This window comes from Beta vulgaris, chromosome 4 (genome assembly GCF_026745355.1).
Source record: "Beta vulgaris subsp. vulgaris cultivar EL10 chromosome 4, EL10.2, whole genome shotgun sequence".
Taxonomy (NCBI): Eukaryota; Viridiplantae; Streptophyta; class Magnoliopsida; order Caryophyllales; family Amaranthaceae; genus Beta; species Beta vulgaris.
The window spans coordinates 52,765,977-52,787,313 of NC_079205.1; the positions used below are offsets into that span (position 1 = coordinate 52,765,977).

Consider the following 21,337-nt stretch of genomic DNA (forward strand, 5'->3'; position numbering starts at 1 on the left):
GATTGACATGACTTGTCACTTACATATGGAGGATATATTTACTCAGTTGTTAAATGCCACCCTAAAATTTCTTCTTACCGCCTTGAATACTTATTTTATACAGTATTTGTATATTCTCTTTCTCCTCTTTCCTTCAATTCTCCTTCTCCTTATTCTTTCACTAGCACTATGAATTGTACAACTGAAGGCACCACCAGTTTTTTGACGAGCATGACATTATCGTCAACAATCCAAAATTTGATTTTCTAAAAAAAAAATGGTAAAGTGTCCACCATGAACGCCCCATTACAAGCACATGCGTTCATGATAGGCGTCTGAACCTGTAATAGGGGGTCTATTGAACGCTTTACCGTATTTTTTCAAAAAAAAATTTAAGAAGAAGAATAGGCAGCCTCAATGGTGGTGTGGCGGCGCCAGTGTGGTGTGGAGTAGGGATGGGCAAGGGTAGGGTCTGGGTCGGGTCCAGGTGGACCCTAGACCCGGACCCTAATTTTTTTGTAGACCCAGACCCGGACCCTAAGGGTCTGAAAAAATTGGACCCAGACCCAGACCCTTAGGGTCTGGAGGTCTAGAGGGTCTGGAGGGTCCAGGCCTAAATTCTTTATTTTGCCAAATTTTCAGCATTATTAATATCAATAATCATCTGAAATTCGCATGAAACAAACACAAAAATTGAAAAAAAACGAAACAAACACAAAAATTGAAAAAAGCGAAACAAACACAAACTTATAAACTGAAAAAAAACGAAACAAACACAATTCACAAACATATAAGCTGAAAAAAAACGAAACAAACACAGACATACAAACTGAAACAAAAAACGAAACAAATATAACTTACATAAGAGTTCAGAATGGGTATTTTGGTGTTTAATTTAGGTTTTAGTCTTTTAGAAAATCAATTTATTTTTTTAAGAAAAATATAAAAATGTATATATTAAATAAGTTTAAGGTCTAAGGGTCGGGTCTGGGTCCAAAATTTTAAGACCCGGACCCGGACCCTAAAAAATTCACTTGGACCCAGACCCGGACCCGGACCCTTAGGGTCTGAAAAAGTTGGACCCAGACCCTTAAATTAGGGTCGGGTCCAACAGGGTCCAGGTAGGGTCCTGGACCCATGCCCATCCCTAGTGTGGAGGGAGAAAGGGAAGTGAGGGAAGGAGAGAAAGAGAGACAAAAATAAAAGTATACATTAAAATATAAAAAATATTGTATTCAAAATGTTAAAAAGAAATTTTAAAACGTCAAATAGCAAAATCCTATATATATATTATTTTTTTATTTTTTTTTTATTTTTTTTTGATTGGGAAATTAAGTCAGCCCAAGGGCTAACCCCTACCAAGGCTACTAGCCTTGTAGGAACTACCAGCATATTGGCTGGTAAAGCATGCTAAGGAAATACCCCAACATAATGTCGGGGGTAAGGATCGAACCCCTGACCTCAAGGATCAGAGGGAAGTGCTCTACCACATGAGCTAGCTCCTCATCCTATATATATATTAATTGTCTCACCCACTCTCGACTTTCCACAACATTAATAAATCCAGGCACCTACTTTTCCTTCCCAATTCCCATTACAAATACCCATCTATTATTTATAGCTTTTTACAATCATATAAACCAAGTTAATTATCACCAACACAACCCAAAACGAAAAGAACAAAAAACAAAAGAAAGAGAAAAAATGCTTCATAATCTTGTAGATGCCCTTTCAGGAAATGTTACTAAGAAGAAGGAGATAAAGGGCAGAGTAGTGTTGATGAAGAAATATGTACTGGATTTCAATGATTTTACTGCATCAATTCTTGATAGATTTGATGAATTGCTGGGTAAAAAAGTGTCCTTTCAGCTTGCTAGTGCTGTCAATGCCGACCCAGGTTAATAACTTTTTCTTTTACTGCATTAGTTTTTTTTAATAGTTATCATAAAGGTGTAACATTTCTACTTTTTAAACAGATTAAAGAATGGAAATTTAATTTTGATTCAACATTTATAATTATGTTACATTCAACAAAGAAGAACGTTTAGAATTAGGTTATAATTGTGAGTAAAAACATTTAATTTCATAATTTAGTAAATAATGATCAAGATTTCTAAATTTTGTAAATAAAACAAATTAAAGGATTTAATAGTTGAAATTGAGATATATAACATAGAGCTCCTACCAATAAGCTAACATATCAATGATATTCATTTGATCTTATCAAAAACTTGCTAAAGTATTCATCATAAGTCTTTACATTACAAAACATAAGAAAAATTGAGAATTGATTAACAACAAGAATATCTTAAATCATAATATTTTATATGCCTATAATAATATAAATGAAATGACTAATTCCTTTTTTTACTAATACAATTAGAAGCAAAAAATTGACATGTTTCATTCTTCCCAAAATAGTAGTATATATTTTTTTAAGATAAGAAGAAAGGACACACTTGAGGGAAATAGGGGAATTCTCAAATGAGTCTCATGAAATTTGATCTTTAAATCGTAGGGATATAAAATGAGAAACGATGTCACTACTCCACCAATTCAACTTTTTAAAACAGTAGTAGGTATATGTTAATGTTAATTATCAACCAAAAATTACTTCATCCATTCTTTATTAATAGTTACGTTTAGGGGAGGAGACACACTTATTAATGAATAGGAAAGATACAGACACAGATAGAAAGAGGAATACGTGATAAAAAGAAAGATAGAAACAACATATTGTACAAAATAAATATGTAACAATTAATTAAAACTTCTAAATAAGAGAAATGATAAAGTCCTAACAAAAGAAGTATATCATGAAGTCTTATCAAATATCTTGGACATCGTCCCGATCCAAGAACTTGTTACAAATAAGTGAATAACATGGCGTCATTCTTGTCTACACAATCTTGTCTACACAAAGTACTTAATATTTCATAAAATAAATGAAACACCTTTATCTTTTATATAAATATTTATTGATAGATGTATATGTATAATATTTGTATTTGTCGGTTACCCTCGACCTCTCGTATTACCAATTATACTAATTTGAAGAGCAACATCTGATAGTCCAATAGTATTAACATCATTTCCGATCTTAAAGATAATAGGATCAAGTCTAGAAACTTATTCTACCGGCCTTATAAAAGTCTTAATTAAAGTCACTGTTACCATAATGGATGGCTAAACCGCTAAATAGCGACCGTGAGTGACCACAGATGTTTTCTGTTTGCTTTTTTTAATTATTATTTTGTCTGCAGAATGTTTCTATATTATCACGTTTTCAATTGTATGTACATCAAACTTTTGGCTGGCAGCTAAACGCCTCCTTATCTGCGAGTTTACGTGTATTAATTGGCTATATTTGACAATCTTATATGTAATATTATAATGTCTTCCCTCTCTAGTCACTATCGGTGTCATTCCTTCAATTAGTCTTCTAAGTTCTAAGAGACGTCAAATATTTCTATAAGAAAACTAACATAAAGATAGAAGTATGCTACTTATTTCCGAATGAAGTAAGTATCAAGAAAAAAAACAAACTACATTTCTTAATATCATGACTAGTTTAAATTATTTTGTGATTCGTTTAATTTATTTATTAATCAGTTTAATCCATTCAGTAATCATAATCTTTTATTCATTCAGTGACTAATTTAACCTATTCAGTAAAATTGTTTGGTTATTTTTTAAAGTTGTTTATTGTGTTTCGAAGTTCAAAGGGAAACAAAGGAAGGAGAAGAGAACAGACAATTAGATTGGTGTGCATCCTACGAAATGTCTAGCGATAATATTGTCACTATCCTCGATCCCCCTTTCACTCATCACTTTTACAGTAGGCACCCATAAAAGCAACTCGCCAGAATCCTACTTCGTCCTAGGAAAAAAAAACACTAATAAACGGATGGATATTCTTCCTCTGTCTAGATAGAGCCATAGAGGATAGATAACTTCACTTGTTCTTAGGCAGGTTCTCATCCACATTGTTATGACAAAATTAATCGACAAGCAAAGAAAAAGTTGATAATAATCAACACATAAATTTTTGTGGTTCACTTACAATGCAGCTACATCCACAGACCACAAACAAGAAAGATATTGATTTTATTATTTTTTGAGGAGTGATAATACATAATACAAATTGTGTACGCATAGAAGGACTAGAAGCCTAGAAGGTCATATAATACCCTTTTAAGTTTTAATAACCTAAACTCATGTTGGGTCATTCGAAGTATTAGAAAATAGACTCAAGGCATTCCAGCACGCATGAAGCTTGATAAGAGCAACTCCAATGGTGAACATTAGAGACTTGCTAGCAAATAAATAAAAAGTTAAGCAATTAGCTCAACCATTGGAGTGAGTAGCTAAAATTTCATTTGCTAGCCAATGTAGCTTAACTTAGTCAATTTGCTTGAGCTAAAGTTGTGGGTCCATGTGGGAATTTTGGTGAACAATTTCTATACTCTTCTCTAAAAAAAAGAAACTATATTACTTCAAGTGGGACCTACTCATATTGGCTAACCATTAGGGGAGTTTTGGCTTAAAGTGGAGTTAGCTAGATAAATATATGTGGCACTCTAAGCCAATTTTTATTTTGCTCTACCATTGGAGTTGCTCTAGGGCAGATAAAAAAACTCTAGCTAGGGCCTAGGCTCTAGTATTATATTTCTTCTACTCTTTTTTAATTGCAACAATTTAACTTTAACACGTGTCAATGAAACATCAATTAATTAATAAAACTTATAAAAATTCATATTTTAAAAAAATGGGATACAAATAGTACAAAGGTCAAAATTTCGCAAACAACATATAATATAAAGTAAATTATTATGGAAAAATTGTTTTAAATAAGTCAATTTTTACGCGGTCTTTTCATTTTAAGTCTAATTTTTTATTATCCTTGATTGAATTTGGCTTGTATGTTTATTTTCTTCTATTAAATTTTAACCTATTTGTGACTTGTTTAGTAGGTTACTTATGAGATGTGTTACAATGTCTCACCCCCACCCTCGCCTCCCTCGCTTGTTTTAGAAGAAGGGACATTGTAACACATATCATAAATAAGCTACTAAACAAGTTACAAACATGTTAAGAATTCAATAGAAGAAAACAGATATACAAGCCTAACTCAATCAAGAATAATCAAAAGGTAGACTTAAAATAAAAAAATGCGCAAAGGTTGAATTATTCAAAACAATTTTTCCAATTATTATTGACAAAGTATAATTAAGGCTTATTGAAAAAAGTGAAAGATATAGTCAAACAACAACTAGGGCATGTTACTTTTCGTTTTCTATTTACAGTTTCCAATTTTAGATAAAACTAAAGACAAAGATATGAAAACCAAACGTGAAAGTATTGGGTCAGACCGTCTGACTCAATATTCTCGTCAGACGGGCTGAGCCCAGTTCTCTCCTCTCATCCTGCTACTTACTTTTTTTTTTTACGGGCATCCTGCTACTACCTTACTCCCACAATCAATTCAATTTCATGGCAATTAGGCAACTCCTTCGCAATCTTCATTACTCCTCTCAGTCTCACCCATCATCTTTCTCTCTCCTCTTTAAACATCTCTTCTTCACCTCCAATTTCCCCCAAATTCTTTCACAACCTACCAAACCATAACAGACGCGTCATATTACTATTTTGAAAGTTACTATTGCTGCTATCATGATCCCATGATGATTGATGCTATCATGCTACTTTGTTACTTTTCATAATTCGAAGCATGCGATGCGATGCTACTATTGCTGGGGTATTTGGACGTTCTCATGGGACGCGTCGAACACTCAGACCAACAGACGATGATAGATGAAAGTGGAGTGAGCATATGAAAACACTAAATTTGGAGGAAAACCAAGGCTTTGAATTTTTTCAGTTAGAAGGAGAAAGTGAGAGAAAGCAGAGGTTAGTATTTTGTTTTCTTTTCAGTTGGTCTTTATTTTCTTTCAGTTGGACTTTCTTTTCTTTCAGTTGGACCAACTGAAAGAAATAATGGGCCAACTGAAAGAAATAATGGGCCAACTGAAAGAAATAATGGACTAACTGAAACAAAATGAAGACTACCTGAAGAAAAATATAGACTACCTGAAAAAGAATAAAGACCAACTGAAACCCAAGTAAGTCTAACTGAAGCACAAAAACCCACTGAAAAACAAAGAAGACTAACTGAAAACAAAATGAAAACTACCTGAAAAAAATTGGAACCACCTGAAAAAAAATGAAGATTACCTGAAAAAAATTGGAACCACCTGAAAGTCGTCCGACCAAGATTATGGTCGGACGAGTCCGACGCAATACGTTCTCAAACCAAAAATGTAATTTCTAATTTTATGTTGTCAAAATTTGCACAATTAACATATTTAATATTATATGACTAATGTTAAGTTTATTATACCTTTTATATCATATCATTTTTATATTCATAAAACCACAAACTGGAAAATTTTAATGATCCTCAACAGACCTTAAATTGTACTAAACCGTTTTTAAAAGTATGGCATATTGGTATACTATGAGGAATTGGAGTTGGCTCAAGTGGTAAGTTTTCCCATATTCCTTAAAAAGGTCTAGGATTCAATTTCTACCTCAAGCATTTGCTTGGAATCTTTAGGGGAGTTGGGGGTGTCTACTTGTAATGAGTCTCCGGATATGACCTTGTACGAGGACAACCAAGAAATTTTCTTCGTATCGATTTTTTTTTTAAAAAAAATATTGGTATACTGGCTGTGGGCCTGTGGCTGTGGCTTGTGGTGTACTGTATTTTGGTTTAATGTCCTACTGGCTACCAGGCTACCACACAAAGACCCAACAAAAATGTCAGCGACTCAGCGTCAAGCAAAATTGGAAAATTTTGGGTAGAACGCTGAAATAGGACAAGTCACATATCACTGCAACCTATCTATGGTCATGCATCTTGATCACTACTGCTCAAAATGATATATTTACCTAGTTATTGGGCTTGAATGATATCAATGGGTATTTTTGTGTATTAAGTTTTGAGAAAATAATGTCATTTATGGGGTTATTATCACGAACCATTACAAAATTTAGGACAGTAATATTCTATATTAATTTTAGTTAAAAAAAAATTGAATTTATAAAATATTCAAAATTTTAAATTGGGTAAAAGGACTTTTAGTTATTGACATTGGAACTTTATTACAAGTATTAGATTGTAGGTTGTTTTTTTTTTCTTTTTTGTAAAGCAGAAACATAAGTTTCATTAATTGACGACAACTTCAATTGATATTAAAGAAGAACGAAACACAATGTAACTTGATCAAATAAAGTTCTTGTACGATATAACTATGAACCAGTTTGACAATACAACATAACCTCCGTTTGTTTGCTCAATCATGCAACTTTCTATGAGAGCGTCGATCATTCTGACATAGTTTTGAAAAAATACCTAAGAGACCATAGGTTGGTGTTAGGATTATGACGTTTGAATTAAGTGGTATAGGGTTTCATACCTCTTATAAGCATTATGATAATTTCCTAGAGAAATGTCATGCAAGATCTGACGTGACGCCATGTCAGCACTTGAATGGGCAATTATCGTCCATGTGTTTTAATAATATATTTCCTTCATTTCTTTATAAGTGGCTGAGAGATAAAGTGGAGGAAAATAAGGAAGGTAGAGATAGAAAGTTGAGACACCTGTTTAACCATTCAAATTTGAGTATTAAATAAAATAAGTAGGTGAAACAATTAAATAAGGAAAGTTGGGACCACTTTTTTAATATCTAGAGAAGTTAGTCACTTGTGACATTTTCAAGTAAGAGAAGTTAGTCACTTAAAAAGAAATGGATAAAGTACATCGTACAAAGATACCTTTACGAGTATGGTTCAATTGACCCACCTAAAGGATATGATCTTAGTTGATTCTCTTGAGCATTGTAAGAGTTTTCTTTTTATATTGTAAGAGTTTTGAGCATTGTTCAGTTGATAGCTTTACGAGTATGTGTAGGGATGACAATTTTATCACCATCACATTGCGAGAATAGTCCCTTTTAACGTAGAGCAATATCGGTAGTGTCATTACCCTTCGGAAATCTCACCTTATGTACTTATAGATTATTTGTCTCTTGAGTAATACAATGCTTGCACCTTCATCCTAGAAAAAATTGACCCACCGAAATTTTAATTTTTTGGAATTTTTTCACGATAAACTTCATTTTTTTGTAAAATTTAAATTAAAAGCCAATATAACTTATTGATTTTATTTTGATCCACTTCATATTTTTTTTGGATTCACCATAATACTGTATCGTCCTTATTAGTTTCTTAAACAAAATTTGCACCTAGGGCAATGAGAGTGAATAGGGGAGTTGAATGGGTGCGATTCATCAAGTAAACTTATGTTTTGTCTCAATTTATGTTTTAATCCACCTAAAACATTAAGTGCAAACTTTTCCTGTTTTAATAAAGATTATGTAAATTATAAAAATCCATCTTGATCATGATCATCATAAGTCTAATTTGATAATTAAATATCAGTTTTAATCAGTAAACATCAATACTGTATAAATATAATGATAGGAAAATGCTTCATTAGTAATCTAAACTATTTCAATTGATTATTTTCAGTAAAAGTCTATATTTCTTATGTAATTCTTGATAGAGTATAGATATATTCCTGGAGCCTCAACCGTTAGCTTAAGCTTTTGGTTGAGTTGGTCCTTTGACATGGTATCAGAGCTCAGGTTACGGGTCTCGTCTAAACTGGGTATTTGATCGCTACATTGATAAGGATTTACCTGACCTTTTCAGTTAGCTCTGAATTTCTAAGGACACTCACAAGTGAGGGGGTGTGTTGAAACCCATTGAAAGTCCACTTGTGAGTGTCCCACATTGGAGAAAGAGGAGAGAATAAACCACTTTATAAGATGAGGAGTTACTCCTCCTATCACCAATTGGTTTTAGGATGGAACCTCCTAACTTGTAAGTGGACTAAACTCTCCTCCTCCTTATTGGGTTATCCAGGCCCATTTTCATATAATCTAAAAATTGACATGGTATCGGAGTCAGTGTGACATAAAAATCACGGGTTCAAATCTCATCTACCACTCATTTCTCAGTGGAATATTTAGCGCCAGGTATGAGGAAGGTCTGTGCTGCATCCACACTTCAAGCCCAAAGGGCTCTTGCGTGAGGGGGCGTGATAGAGTATAGATATATTCCTGGGGCCTCAACCGTCAGCTTAAGCTTTTGGTTGAGTTGGTCCTTTGACAATTCTTTTGTTTAACTATTAATAACTAAGTGAAGAGAATTATGCCTGATTAACAACTCTCTCAGAGAAACTCGTTATTTGTAACTATTATAAATTATAACTTATAACACACGAAAATTCGCATTTTTTATTTTTGAAAACCCCCCCTATATTCCCCAAGTTATCCCAAAATCCTATTACAACGTACTACTATTAACATTTAGGAATATGTTATAGCTCCAGTCACGCATGCACAAATAATAAACTAAATAACATAATCTTTGGAAAAGTACTTTGTAAGCTTGTTTAACATGCCTTAATTTCTCTGTTTACTACCAGTTTGTTCTTCTGACATATCATCTGCAACTCATATTGTGCATTATTAAACTTTGAGCTTGATGATTTATATGGTTAATTTGCAGAAAACGAATCGAAAGGGAAACTTGGCAAGCCTTCATATCTGGGAGATTGGCTCACAAATTTCACTGGTTTAACACCTGGGGAGTCAGCTTTTAGTATTACATTTGCTTGGGATGAAGATATTGGTGTTCCTGGTGCAATAGTAATAAGAAATGAGCATCAAAATCAGTTTTACCTTAAGTCTGTCACCTTAGAAGACACCCCTGATAATATTGGTAAAATCCATTTTGTTTGTAATTCTTGGATCTACCCAACTCAACGTTACACGAAAGATCGCATATTTTTCAGCAATAAGGTGGTTATTTGTTTTCTTTATATTCAGCTGTAATATAAAGTGATGAATTTTCTAATGTAACGAGTTTATGCTGTTTAAACATGTGTTGTGTAACAGACTTATCTACCACACCAAACACCAGCACCTTTGAGAAAGTATCGTGAAGAAGAGCTTGAGATTCTGAGAGGGAATGGAGAAGGGAAGTTAGAGGAATGGGATCGCGTGTATGACTATGCGTACTACAATGATCTAGGAGATCCGGATAAAGGTCCAAAGTATGTTCGCCCTGTACTTGGAGGATCTGCTGAATTTCCTTATCCTCGGAGGGGAAGGACTAGTCGTCCTCCATCAAAGACAGGTAAAATCTAGCATGTCTCCCATGCGACTTGTGTACGCTTAATGATGGCGTAGCATTATGAGTAACCTCATATATGTACTATCAATAACTATGTTTGTGCTTGTCAACAACCCAATATATCTTTTATGAGTTTGCAGATCCCAACACAGAGAGTAGGCTTCCCCTTGTGAAGGGATTAGACGTCTATGTTCCAAGAGATGAGAAATTCGGACACTTGAAAATGTCTGATTTCCTGGGTTACGCTCTCAAGTCCTTGTCTCAGGACTTTGTTGCTGGTCTGGAGTCTATATTTGACAAGAACCCTAATGAGTTTGATAGTTTCCAAGATGAACTTGATCTATATGAAGGCGGAGTCAAGCTACCAGAGAGTGATATCATTAATAAGATAAAAGAGAGTATTCCATTTGAATTCCTAAAAGCTTTCCTTCAATCTGATGGTGCACCGATCCTGAAATTCCCAATGCCTGATGTAATCAAAGGTAAGTACAATATGAAGATAGCTCTGGTGCAAATAGAAGTGTTCTTATTTTTATGTTTATCTTTTATCTTCAATATTATTACTCATCCATCCTAGAGCTCGATTAACATATGCATTTTAATGTTACGTTACCATACTACTTTTAGTAAGTTCCGTTTTCTTGCTACGCTTCATTTGAAGTTGGGACTCACATAGTTACATCCATTCACCCACATTTTTCTCTCTTCCTTTTCCCTCCATGAACTCCTTGTATTTCTCCTATGTTAACTTGGCTCCACTGAGAGGGAGTAAGTTATACGCTGTCCATGAATATGATCATTGGCATGGTCTAACACATTATGATGTGGTCACAGAGGATAAGTCAGCTTGGAGAACTGATGAAGAATTTGCAAGGGAAATGCTAGCTGGAGTTAATCCTCTAGTCATTCGCCGCCTTGAGGTAAGATACATGAGAAGTTGGTTTGTTTTCTCTTTATCTGAAGGGAAAGTAGTTCAATGCATGACAAAATTATGGGTTGCTATTTATTTATTATTATCTAAACAAAACTTTCCCTTTTATCATGCAGGAATTTCCTCCTGTTAGCAAGCTCGATCCAAAAACATATGGAAACCAAAACAGCTCAATCACCAAACAACACCTTGAGCAAAACCTTGGTAGATTAACTGTAGAAGAGGTAAATTTTCAACACAAACATTTTGTTGCAAAATGCAGATTATAAATGATTTTCATACTAATCAAATTCTGTGTTTAATTGGAACAGGCAATTAAAAAAAACAAGCTATTCATTTTAGATCACCACGACACTTTGATGCCACATGTGAGGCATATAAACTCCACTGCTTCGAAGATCTATGCCACGAGAACGATTCTCTTCTTAAAAGATGATGGAACTTTGACGCCTTTAGCAATTGAGTTGAGTCTACCACATCCAGATGGAGATGGATTGGGTGCTGTTAGCAAGGTGTTTACACCAGCACATGAAGGTGTTGAAAGCTCAATTTGGCAGCTAGCCAAAGCTTATGTTGCTGTTAATGATTCTGGCCACCATCAACTCATCAGCCACTGGTAATACTTCTGTCCTAAGAATCTTGATATAAACCGTACATGAATCAAAGTAATTTACATTGAACTACCTGCTAATTATGAGTCATATTTCATAGGCATTCTCTTGTTTTGGTTTGCTTAAAATATACACCTATGCTTTGAAACTTTAGGCGATTTTCTACACATTATACTAAGAATTCTAAAGATTGCTCCATTTTAGTGATGCTGCCAATGTGACTTATCGTGTGCATCTACAAATGTTTTCTGTTCTTAACAGGATGCTAACTCATGCAGTAATAGAGCCTTTTGTGATAGCATCAAATAGACAACTTAGTGTGCTCCACCCAATTTATAAGCTTCTACACCCTCATTTCCGTTACACTATGGATATAAATGCAATAGCAAGGCAGGTACTTCTTAATGCTGAAGGCTTGCTTGAGAAAACTGTATTTCCAAGACAGTATTCCATGGAGTTGTCGTCAGCAACGTACAAGAACTGGATTTTTACTGAACAAGCCGTCCCTAGGGATCTCGTCAAGAGGTATATTTGATTACAATTATTTCAACCAAATTCATGTATTTGTTATCAGAAAGTATCTTCTTAATAAAAGCACTATGATATACTACCTATACAGTCTACTACATAGACACTAGTAAGTAGTAATTGACAGTTAATCTTGCGTATATGAGGTTACAATAAAACTTACATAAATATTTTTCAATGTTAATAAACAGGGGAATGGCTGTGAAAGACTCAAAGAGCCCTTATGGCTACAAACTACTGATTGAGGACTACCCATATGCTGTTGATGCACTAGACATTTGGTCAGCAATCGAGACATGGGTGAAAGATTATTGCTCATTTTACTACAAGTCTGATGACATGATCACTAACGACATTGAACTACAATCGTGGTGGAAAGAAATCCGAGAAAAAGGCCATGGTGATAAGAAGGATGAGAAATGGTGGCCAGAATTGAAGACATTTGATGAACTAATTGAAACTTGCACCACTATAATATGGGTTGCTTCTGCCCTCCATGCAGCAGTCAATTTCGGGCAGTACCCTTATGCCGGGTACCACCCAAATCGCCCAACTATAAGCCGGAGATTGATGCCAGAACCAAATACTCCTGAGTATGAAGAACTTGAGAAAAACCCTGACACTATATTCCTGAGGACCATTTCAAGCAAGCTCCAAAGTGTGCTTGGGATCTCACTAATCGAGCTTTTGTCTCGACATCCTACTGACGAGGTATCACTATAAACTTTTAGATACTAATTTGAGTGTTTGCTGATTTTATTATTTGGTTTTCTATTCTTCAGTTTTTTTGAGAAGTGAAACAGCATTGTGGAAACTAGAACCAGTACGCGTCTGTTCTGTTAATCATTTCCAGTTTTTCGAAAACAAACAAAAATATGGAAACCAAAAAAATGTTTCAAGTTTTTAGTTATTAGTTTATAAATAAGTATATGAATAGTAGGCCTATGACTTATCTTAAGTTAGTTGTACATGTTATGTCATAAGACTAATTATCTTGTAATCAAAAACTAGACATTGATGATGAGAGTCTTTTGTTGTCACTTTTAAGTTTCTGAAATAAACATGATTAATTTACTACAACTATAAGTCAATGACTAATTGTTTTCTTTATCACATAACCCATACCATATGACTTCTAAGTTCTAATACTTTAAAACTAAAATCTGAAGAAGTGATACTGAACAGATGCCAAGTTTGATTTTATTACTTGCATTCACATTTTCTGTGTTACATGATCAAACAGGTCTACCTTGGGCAGAGAGAAACCCGTGAATGGACTGCAGATAGTGCACCATTAGAAGCATTTGAGAGATTTGGAAAGAAGGTGGAGGAGATCGAAGATAAGATCGTAGAGAGGAACAAAGATGGGAGGTGGAAGAATCGAGTTGGTCCGGTGAAGTTACCATACACATTGCTTTATCCTTCAAGTGAAGCAGGACTAACTGGCAGGGGAATTCCTAACAGTACATCAGTCTGAAGCCTTTTAAGTTAGCTGCATTTCTGACATCTCAGGCATATAGCTTGATATCTGTATATGGTTGATATTCACTTTACTTGTCATAATAAAAGCATGGAGCACATATGGCTTCTGGTAAGAACCGGATTATACTCTATTGTTGAAACTTGAAACATTTATGTACGAATGTATTCATGATTCATATATATGAAGTATATGATTTATGCCTCAAATCTGAGTGATTATTTTGTAATTAGGAAATCATAGAACAATAAGGTGGAAGAGGGATAATATATAAAAAAGCCCGTCATTGAGGCCCATTTAGATGCAAATTTGGGGGGAATTGGTCATTTGGTGGCAACTCTAGCCATCTATAATGTAAAACACGGTAAAATTCAAAAGGTGGTACAACTCAAAATCAATAATAGATATGTGGCGAATTTTTTTTAAAACAAAAACTCCCTATTTAATATAAAGAAGGAAAAAAAAAAACCTTCCCTTATCTCAAGGGAGAAAGTCGTCGTCTTTATTATAAGACTTGAGAATCGTATTTAATTTTTAAAATTGATACAGAAAATGCTTTCAAGTTGATATTAGATGCCCTTAAAAGTACCAAGGATCCTTGAGTCCAATGGTATGTCTTCCTATCTCCCATATAGGATACCAAGGTTCAAATCTTGGTGGAAGCAAAAATTTCAATATTGTTGGGTCTCTCCGTCTTTGAGTGAGTGACCTTATGTGGGCAGCCTAGAGGAAATTCACTTTATCACGAGTTTTCGAAAGGGCCCCAAAAAATGCCCTTAAAAGTTGTATAAAAAAAGAGTTTACAAAAAAATAATTATAAGCATAAGGAAATCAGCTCGTCTTGCAAGAGAACGCCTAATTATAACATTATAATTAGGCAGGCCCAAGTTCAAACAATATGAGCTAATCAGCCCATATTGCAAATCAAAAAAACCACATCAACATTTCTCTCTCCTCTATCTCTCTTGCGCATTTCTCTCTCCTCTCTCTCTCCTTTCTTCAAGTCTCCACTCTTCATTCTCTTCAATGGTGGAATTTTCCCGCCAAGGAAAATCCTCCATAGTAGCCCCATCATCACCTTCTCCGATTTCGATTCTCCGGTTACAAGGATGCTAAATTTCAACGAGATTATCTTCGACATAGCATCGAGTTCGACGGCTGGGAATGGAGCGACCGGCGAAATTCTGCGGCAAAGTTTTCGACTGATTTTGGCGTCGTTTCGATCGAGGGATCTGTTGAAATTGTCGTGATTGGAGAAATTGAGAGATTGAATAAGGTGAAGGATGTATTAGTGGATTTGAGCTACACCAAGAGTTTGCTTGAGGAGGATAAATTGGAGAGAGAAAGTGAATTTCGACGACATTGCCAGAGTGGAGGGGAAAACAGTGGAGCGAAGGAAGTAGGAAAGGAGGACGGGAAGTGGAAACCCTAGAAATGAAGGTTTTCGTTGTTTCGTCGGTGGACAACCGTTGTCGGACATCCATTGATGATTAAGTTTTTAGGTGTTGCTGAGTTTATTCTGCAAAACAATGTTCAGAGCTTCTGACTTTTCTCCTCATCAGAGAGATTTTTCATCGAGAGTACTCAACTTTAGATTTTATTTTGAAGTAAAGTTGAGTTGTAACTTTGTAGTTGAGAAGTAACTATTAAATGTCAATTAGTGACCATTATATGCCAATTAGTGACCTTTATATGTCAAATGTCAATAAATGACTATTAAAGCATAAATTTCTCTAGTATGTTAGTAAATAACTATAGGCTAAGATTTTGATTGTTGATTAGTTTTTTATTATCATTTCTGAGACTCTTTTATAATATATGGACACTAACAAGACTACAAATGAAACTGTTACAGGCATTAAGTATCCACATTAACTCATCTAGTAACCATTTTAGGTTTATTTGTGACCACTTTAACTCAATTTTCTATCCGTTCAGTGAGAAGTTTAAAATTCAATTACTTATTGCTTTCCTAATTCTTCTATAAGGCTAAACAAGTTCTCATTGCAACATACCACTCTCCTAATGAATTGTCATTTGGGTTCTTGTTATTTGAAAGATGCTTAATTTTCTGGCAGTTTATTTCATCAAGTAACTAGTTTACTTCCTTATGTGACCAGTTTAAGTTCTTTGGTAGCCATTTTATTTTTCTAGTAAGCATATGAATCATTTAGTTTTCATTGTAAATGAATCTGCTGTATAATCTGATTCCACAGCCACAAAAACAACAACCTCAAATTCCCACCAAGCAAGTAGATGAAGCTAATCAAGCATTTTAATTTGCAGGAGATCGAAAAGACACCAAGACGTACCCAACACAACCACTGTAGTTCTGCAAAATCATCTCCCACGAAGCAAAACTCTTATGTGAAGGAATCCGAACCAACAACTAGATCCTCTCCAAGAAAGTAGTTTGAACAAAAACTGTTTTGGTTACTAACAATGATGATTAATTAGTTTTGAACAAAAGTAGAACTTTGTGTAATTAGTAAAAGTACAAACAAAACAATTACCACAGGTTTGTTATTTTGCAAAATTATGATAAGTGATACTCAACTTTAGGTTCTAATCACAAGCTATGTTGATCAGTAAGTTTTATGTTCTTAAGTGACTGTTATATGTCAATTAGAGACCATGATATACCAATTAGTCACTATTTCATGCTGACTTTAGATTTCTTCAAATTAGAGACTACTTTAATCCATTTGATGCTTGTTCAAATTAGTCACCTATTCATTTAATTTGCTGATTACTTTAATTTAAAAAACACAAAGATGAACATCTAAAATATTTTTTTAATAAGTGACTACTTAAATTCATTTGGTACCTAATTTAAGCTAATTGGTGCCCAATTTAATATATCCACTGAATATTTAAGCTGAGAAACTTCAAATGTGAAATGGAAAGAATCAAATGTATTTATTAACATAATCACGAACAAATGTCACTCCAATTACATGTGTGAATTCCTAAATGTAAAAAAAATAATTAGTGACCAACAATAACCATTGTGTCACCAACATAAATCATCATGTGACCACTATAATCATTCAAACGATACAACAATCTAGCATTCTTTAACTTTGTTTCATGCTCAGGTGATGGAGAATCATAAAACTTTTGACGTTGTTTGTCACGCCCTGGTGAATGAGTGTCGTTACGTTGGTGATACTGTTGTGGTGGTGACTACAAAAAAAACAAAAAATAGATTTTGAAAAACAAACAATGTAATGCAGTACAATGGAACAGAGCAACTCAAAATCAGATGAAAAATTCGAAAATCATAGACGAAAAACAGAGGATTTAACAAAAATATAATTCGAAATTACCTTAGGATTATTGATTGCAAGTAATCAAGTTTCACCTTCTCATATCTCTCATCAACAAACAACTAAAAATCAGAGATGGAAAATTACAAGCAAGTTGATGATGATTCAAAATCAGCAATATAATCACCAATCCACAAAATTTAATCCAAGATATTTAATCCAAGTGTCCAGAGTATAAGAATCAACAAAACCACTCCAAAAGATTCTCAAAAATTAACCAAATCATCATTACAAATACAACATTATGGACAAAATGCAGGACCAAAATCACACAGATTTCAACTACTTGAATGATCACAATTCAATAAAATCACCACGAATGAAAGAATTCAACTCGCAAATTAACAATTCCATAAAGAATTCAACTCGCAAATTAAATGTTCATCTAAAAGAAAAACTGAAATTGACAAACAAATGTTACTAAAATTGCGTCATTAGGAAGTAACTGAAACTCGAAATTCAATAGCTCAAGAAACAGAGATAAGAAAAAGAAAAACAGCATCATCATTCAACACATTTGCTCAAATTCACGATAAGAAACAAAAAAAAGAAAACAACAAAAATCAACGAAAATCCAAAAGAAACTCACCGGAGTATCAAAAAGAGATGCAATTGGTTGGTTTAGGGATTCGAACACGGAAAAGGTGACCTATGAGATGTTCCATGCCGTCCACCATGCTTGATTATCAATGGAAGAAAGGAGAGGGAAATACAGAGGAGAGAGAAAATGAGAATTAGTGAGTTTTTTTTGTTGCCCTAAGCTAATAGCAAATGAGCAGAAAGAAAAAGATGTTGGATTAAATGACAATGGTTGTGGTTGGGCTTCTCTATTAGAATTGGGCATGGGCTGCCTACTTTTAATATTATAATTAGGCAGCCTAGCCTAATAATTAGTGTAAGGAAATAGGAAAGCTTAAGGAAAAAAAATATTTATAAATAATATAAGTTTTGGATTGAGATTAAAGGTCCTAAAGACTCCTAACAAATAACAACTAGATTGTTGAGCATTTCCCTCAATAAAAAAAGGAAAAATTAATTCTAATAATCTCACCTTTGGGTGGTCTGTTTAAAATGGTCCAACCTTTCAATAATTCCAAAATAATCCCACCTTGACACCCAATCTTCTTAAAATGAGTCTTTTGACTTGAAACCTGTTAAACAAGTTAAATTTTTATTTTTTTTAATATATTCTTCTCTAATCCATCGTCTCTACTCCCTACTCTCAACCCTTAACAACCTCCTTCTCTCTCCTCTAATTTACTCAACCGGCAATGCCAACTGACATTCACCGACATTAGGCACTAGCCATCTACTCCACTCACCCTGTTCAATTGTACTAAAATTGTTTCACGACTTTCCAATGCATCAAGCAAGCAACTAAGCAGTTGCCTCTATATTCCCACCACATACATCGCAAAAAACCCAGTCACTCTCTTCAAAAACTAAAAACTAAGCTTCCAAAAACATCAAAAAAACCCTCCACTGAAATGCCAAAAGATGAACTTTGACTATGAAAAACCACCAAACCCTCACTACCCACTTAGTGTTTATTTATATCCCCATTATTCACCATCTTTTTGGACTCTAATAAAAATCTTCATAGAAAACCTCCTCACTTTCTCTGTCCTCTGCTCCGCCTCGCGCTTCCTTGGAGTCCCACATCAGCCGCCTCGAGTGGCTCCACCACGCCGTCCGAGTCTGGACTGGATCCGCCAACATCCGCGACCCTGTGCATCCAACTCGTCCATCGAATTCCAAGTCCCCAACACTTGCCTTCTCAAAATGACTGTGTTTTGGTGAAGGTTTGGACGTGATGGTGGAGTCAGTGGTGAGGGTGATCTTAGTGATGGTTAGGAAGGTGTGTGGGTGGGGATTTTGGTGTTTCGAGGGGGAAAAGTGGAGGAGAGAGAAAGAGAACCGATAGACGGCAAAATGGCTAGACGGAGCACTAAGAATGTATCATCCATATCCAGCAAGACAAAAGAATATACCGGCATAGGAATGGCCTAAGAAAAGTGTCTAAGGTCAGTACCTACCCGTCCTAGCCAACCATTGTTGGCTAGAATAAACCTAGGGTCATAAAGAGGACCTAGTCGTCTTTTAATTTCGGAAGAAGTTGTGGAGGGGTCGTCCGAGTCATTAGAGGGACTAGATTCACTTTCTACTTCATTGATCTCTTCCACCTCCATGTCTCTCCCGAACGGACTAGCCTCAGAAGCCACTTGAATAGGTTCTTCCTCTTTGACGCTTCCAGGAGAAGAGGGCTCAAGTGTCGGCTTGACACTTTGGACTTCACGCTCCCCGTCCTTAGGGACTCTACCAGTTGACACCTCCATCTCAAAATTGGAGGCTGGGAGGTTTACTCCGCGTCTAAGATGAGCAGTTTGCTTGACGCGTGCCAAATTACCCTGCACATGTAAAGACTGGGTCGTCTGATTTTGCCGTCCATGTCCACAAATATAAAATACATGACATGCCATAATAGGCCCAACTCTAGAATAGGCCATAATATCCGTTCTAGTGTCAAGATCAACTCTTAGGCGGCCGGGATTATTCAACGAAGAGAAATCCATTTTTTGAATTTCAAAAACAAAAGTAAAGAATTGATAACAAAGAAGAAAAAGGGGATACCTGATGAGCTACTCGGACGATCGGTGAAGGTAACGAATTCTGGACGAGCACACACTTTCTCTCTAAAAATTCAGAAAAAAGGTAGAGTTTCTCTCTCTAAGAAAATTCTCTCAAGGTGTGAAATGATCTAAGAGAGGACAAAAGATCATATTTATATAGTAAAAACAACTGTTATACTTTGAGAATATAAAAATAAAATAAAAAACGTCATTTACTATAAAATTTTCACTTTCTATATAACATTGACCAATAAGAATTGAGTTTAGCGGCATATTAAATGTTTTTATTGTTAATAATGGAAACTTGAGAGTTATTGTGGGACTTCCTAAGAAGGAAAAATTGAAAATAAAAAAGGAACGTGGGGGTATATTACCTTAGAGGATACCAAACATAAGTATCAATAAGTTAGTGTCACATGATATTCAAATACTTGTTTTTTTGGCAATTTGATATTTAAATACTTGATGTACCATACCATGTTCTTTAAGATTTAAGTGAATTTGATTTGTCTGAATTGAAACTGTGAGAGAAAACTAGTTGATATGAACTTGTCTCAACTGAACTAAAATAAATATTATGAATTTTCATTAATCTAGTAAAAAAAGAACCCTACCTAAGTAGAATTGTCAAGAATTAAATGTGACCAACTCACCTATTTTTTTGGACCCTGATTGGAAAACCCATGATAAGAAGAAATTCCTTTGGACTGTTTTCACACAGGGTCACTCACCCTAAGCCCAACAAGCCCCCAACCCTCAACTCTAATAATATGAAATTTTTTATTCCCGCAAAAATCTAAACTTTGGTCTTCCATGTAGTAAAAGATAAGAAGTCATATTATTGAATCCAAGGGTCCTTGATTGACCAACACACCCTACAGGCCTACATTATGAAAAAAGGGAAATTCCCATAAGTAACCTTATAGTTTTTCGGTTTCTCAATGGTAACTTTGTGGTTTTTCAATTCCCAAAAATGACCTTGCACTCTTGTTAAATTCCCAAACATGAATTTTTTTATGTTAAATCTAACTGTCAAAACAATGCACGCAAATTGAGATATTTATGGATTGCAAATTGAGGCGAATGTGATCATTTTTTGCAAACTTCGACTCAAATTTGACCCCAAAAGGGCTAAAAGACCCCTAAAATCTTGATAGAGCCTTTTTTTCAGAATAATTTGCGTTTCAGAAATATTTCGATTTGCGTGCATTATTTAATGAGCCAAAAAAAGCCAGTTCAAGGTTTTGAGGGTCAATTTAGTCCTTTGTAGGTTAAATTCGAGGTCGAAATTTGTAAAAAAAATATTAGATTCTCCTCAATTTGAATTCCACAAACATTTCGATATGCGTTTATTGAATTAACAGTTATATATAACGAAAATTTAACTGAAAAATTCACGTTTGAGAATTTAACAAAAATACAAGGTCATGTTTGGAAATTAGAAAACCACGAAATTATCATTGGAAAACCGAAAAACTACAAAATTACTGATAGGAATAATAATAAAAAAAAGGCAAAAGAAGTGTACAAGAGAAGTCATACTACCCTGCACGGATATGATACAAATTAGAAATTACAATCAT

General features: G+C 34.6%; 1 protein-coding gene across 1 annotated transcript; it reads left to right on the top strand.

Moving 5' to 3' along the window:
• The first annotated feature begins 1,520 nt into the window (after nt 1-1,520).
• LOC104890828 (probable linoleate 9S-lipoxygenase 5) lies at nt 1,521-14,044 on the top strand. The gene is made up of 10 exons (XM_010676434.4): nt 1,521-1,876; nt 9,619-9,911; nt 10,008-10,248; nt 10,386-10,727; nt 11,080-11,165; nt 11,293-11,400; nt 11,488-11,792; nt 12,049-12,312; nt 12,507-13,026; nt 13,559-14,044. Exons 1-10 carry the CDS (start codon nt 1,684-1,686, stop codon nt 13,790-13,792), a joined length of 2,586 nt encoding a protein of 861 aa, XP_010674736.1. The 5' UTR covers nt 1,521-1,683; the 3' UTR covers nt 13,793-14,044.
• Nucleotides 14,045-21,337: the final 7,293 nt, after the last annotated feature.

What these genes read in the sequence shown, in the direction of transcription:
- LOC104890828 (XM_010676434.4), top strand. Translation starts at nt 1,684, where the DNA reads ATGCTTCATAATCTTGTAGATGCCCTTTCAGGAAATGTTACTAAGAAG. An exon ending in TAGTCATTCGCCGCCTTGAG is followed by an intron (nt 11,166 to 11,292) that starts GTAAGATACATG and finishes TTTATCATGCAG; the next exon opens with GAATTTCCTCCTGTTAGCAA. An exon ending in CTCGACATCCTACTGACGAG is followed by an intron (nt 13,027 to 13,558) that starts GTATCACTATAA and finishes ATGATCAAACAG; the next exon opens with GTCTACCTTGGGCAGAGAGA.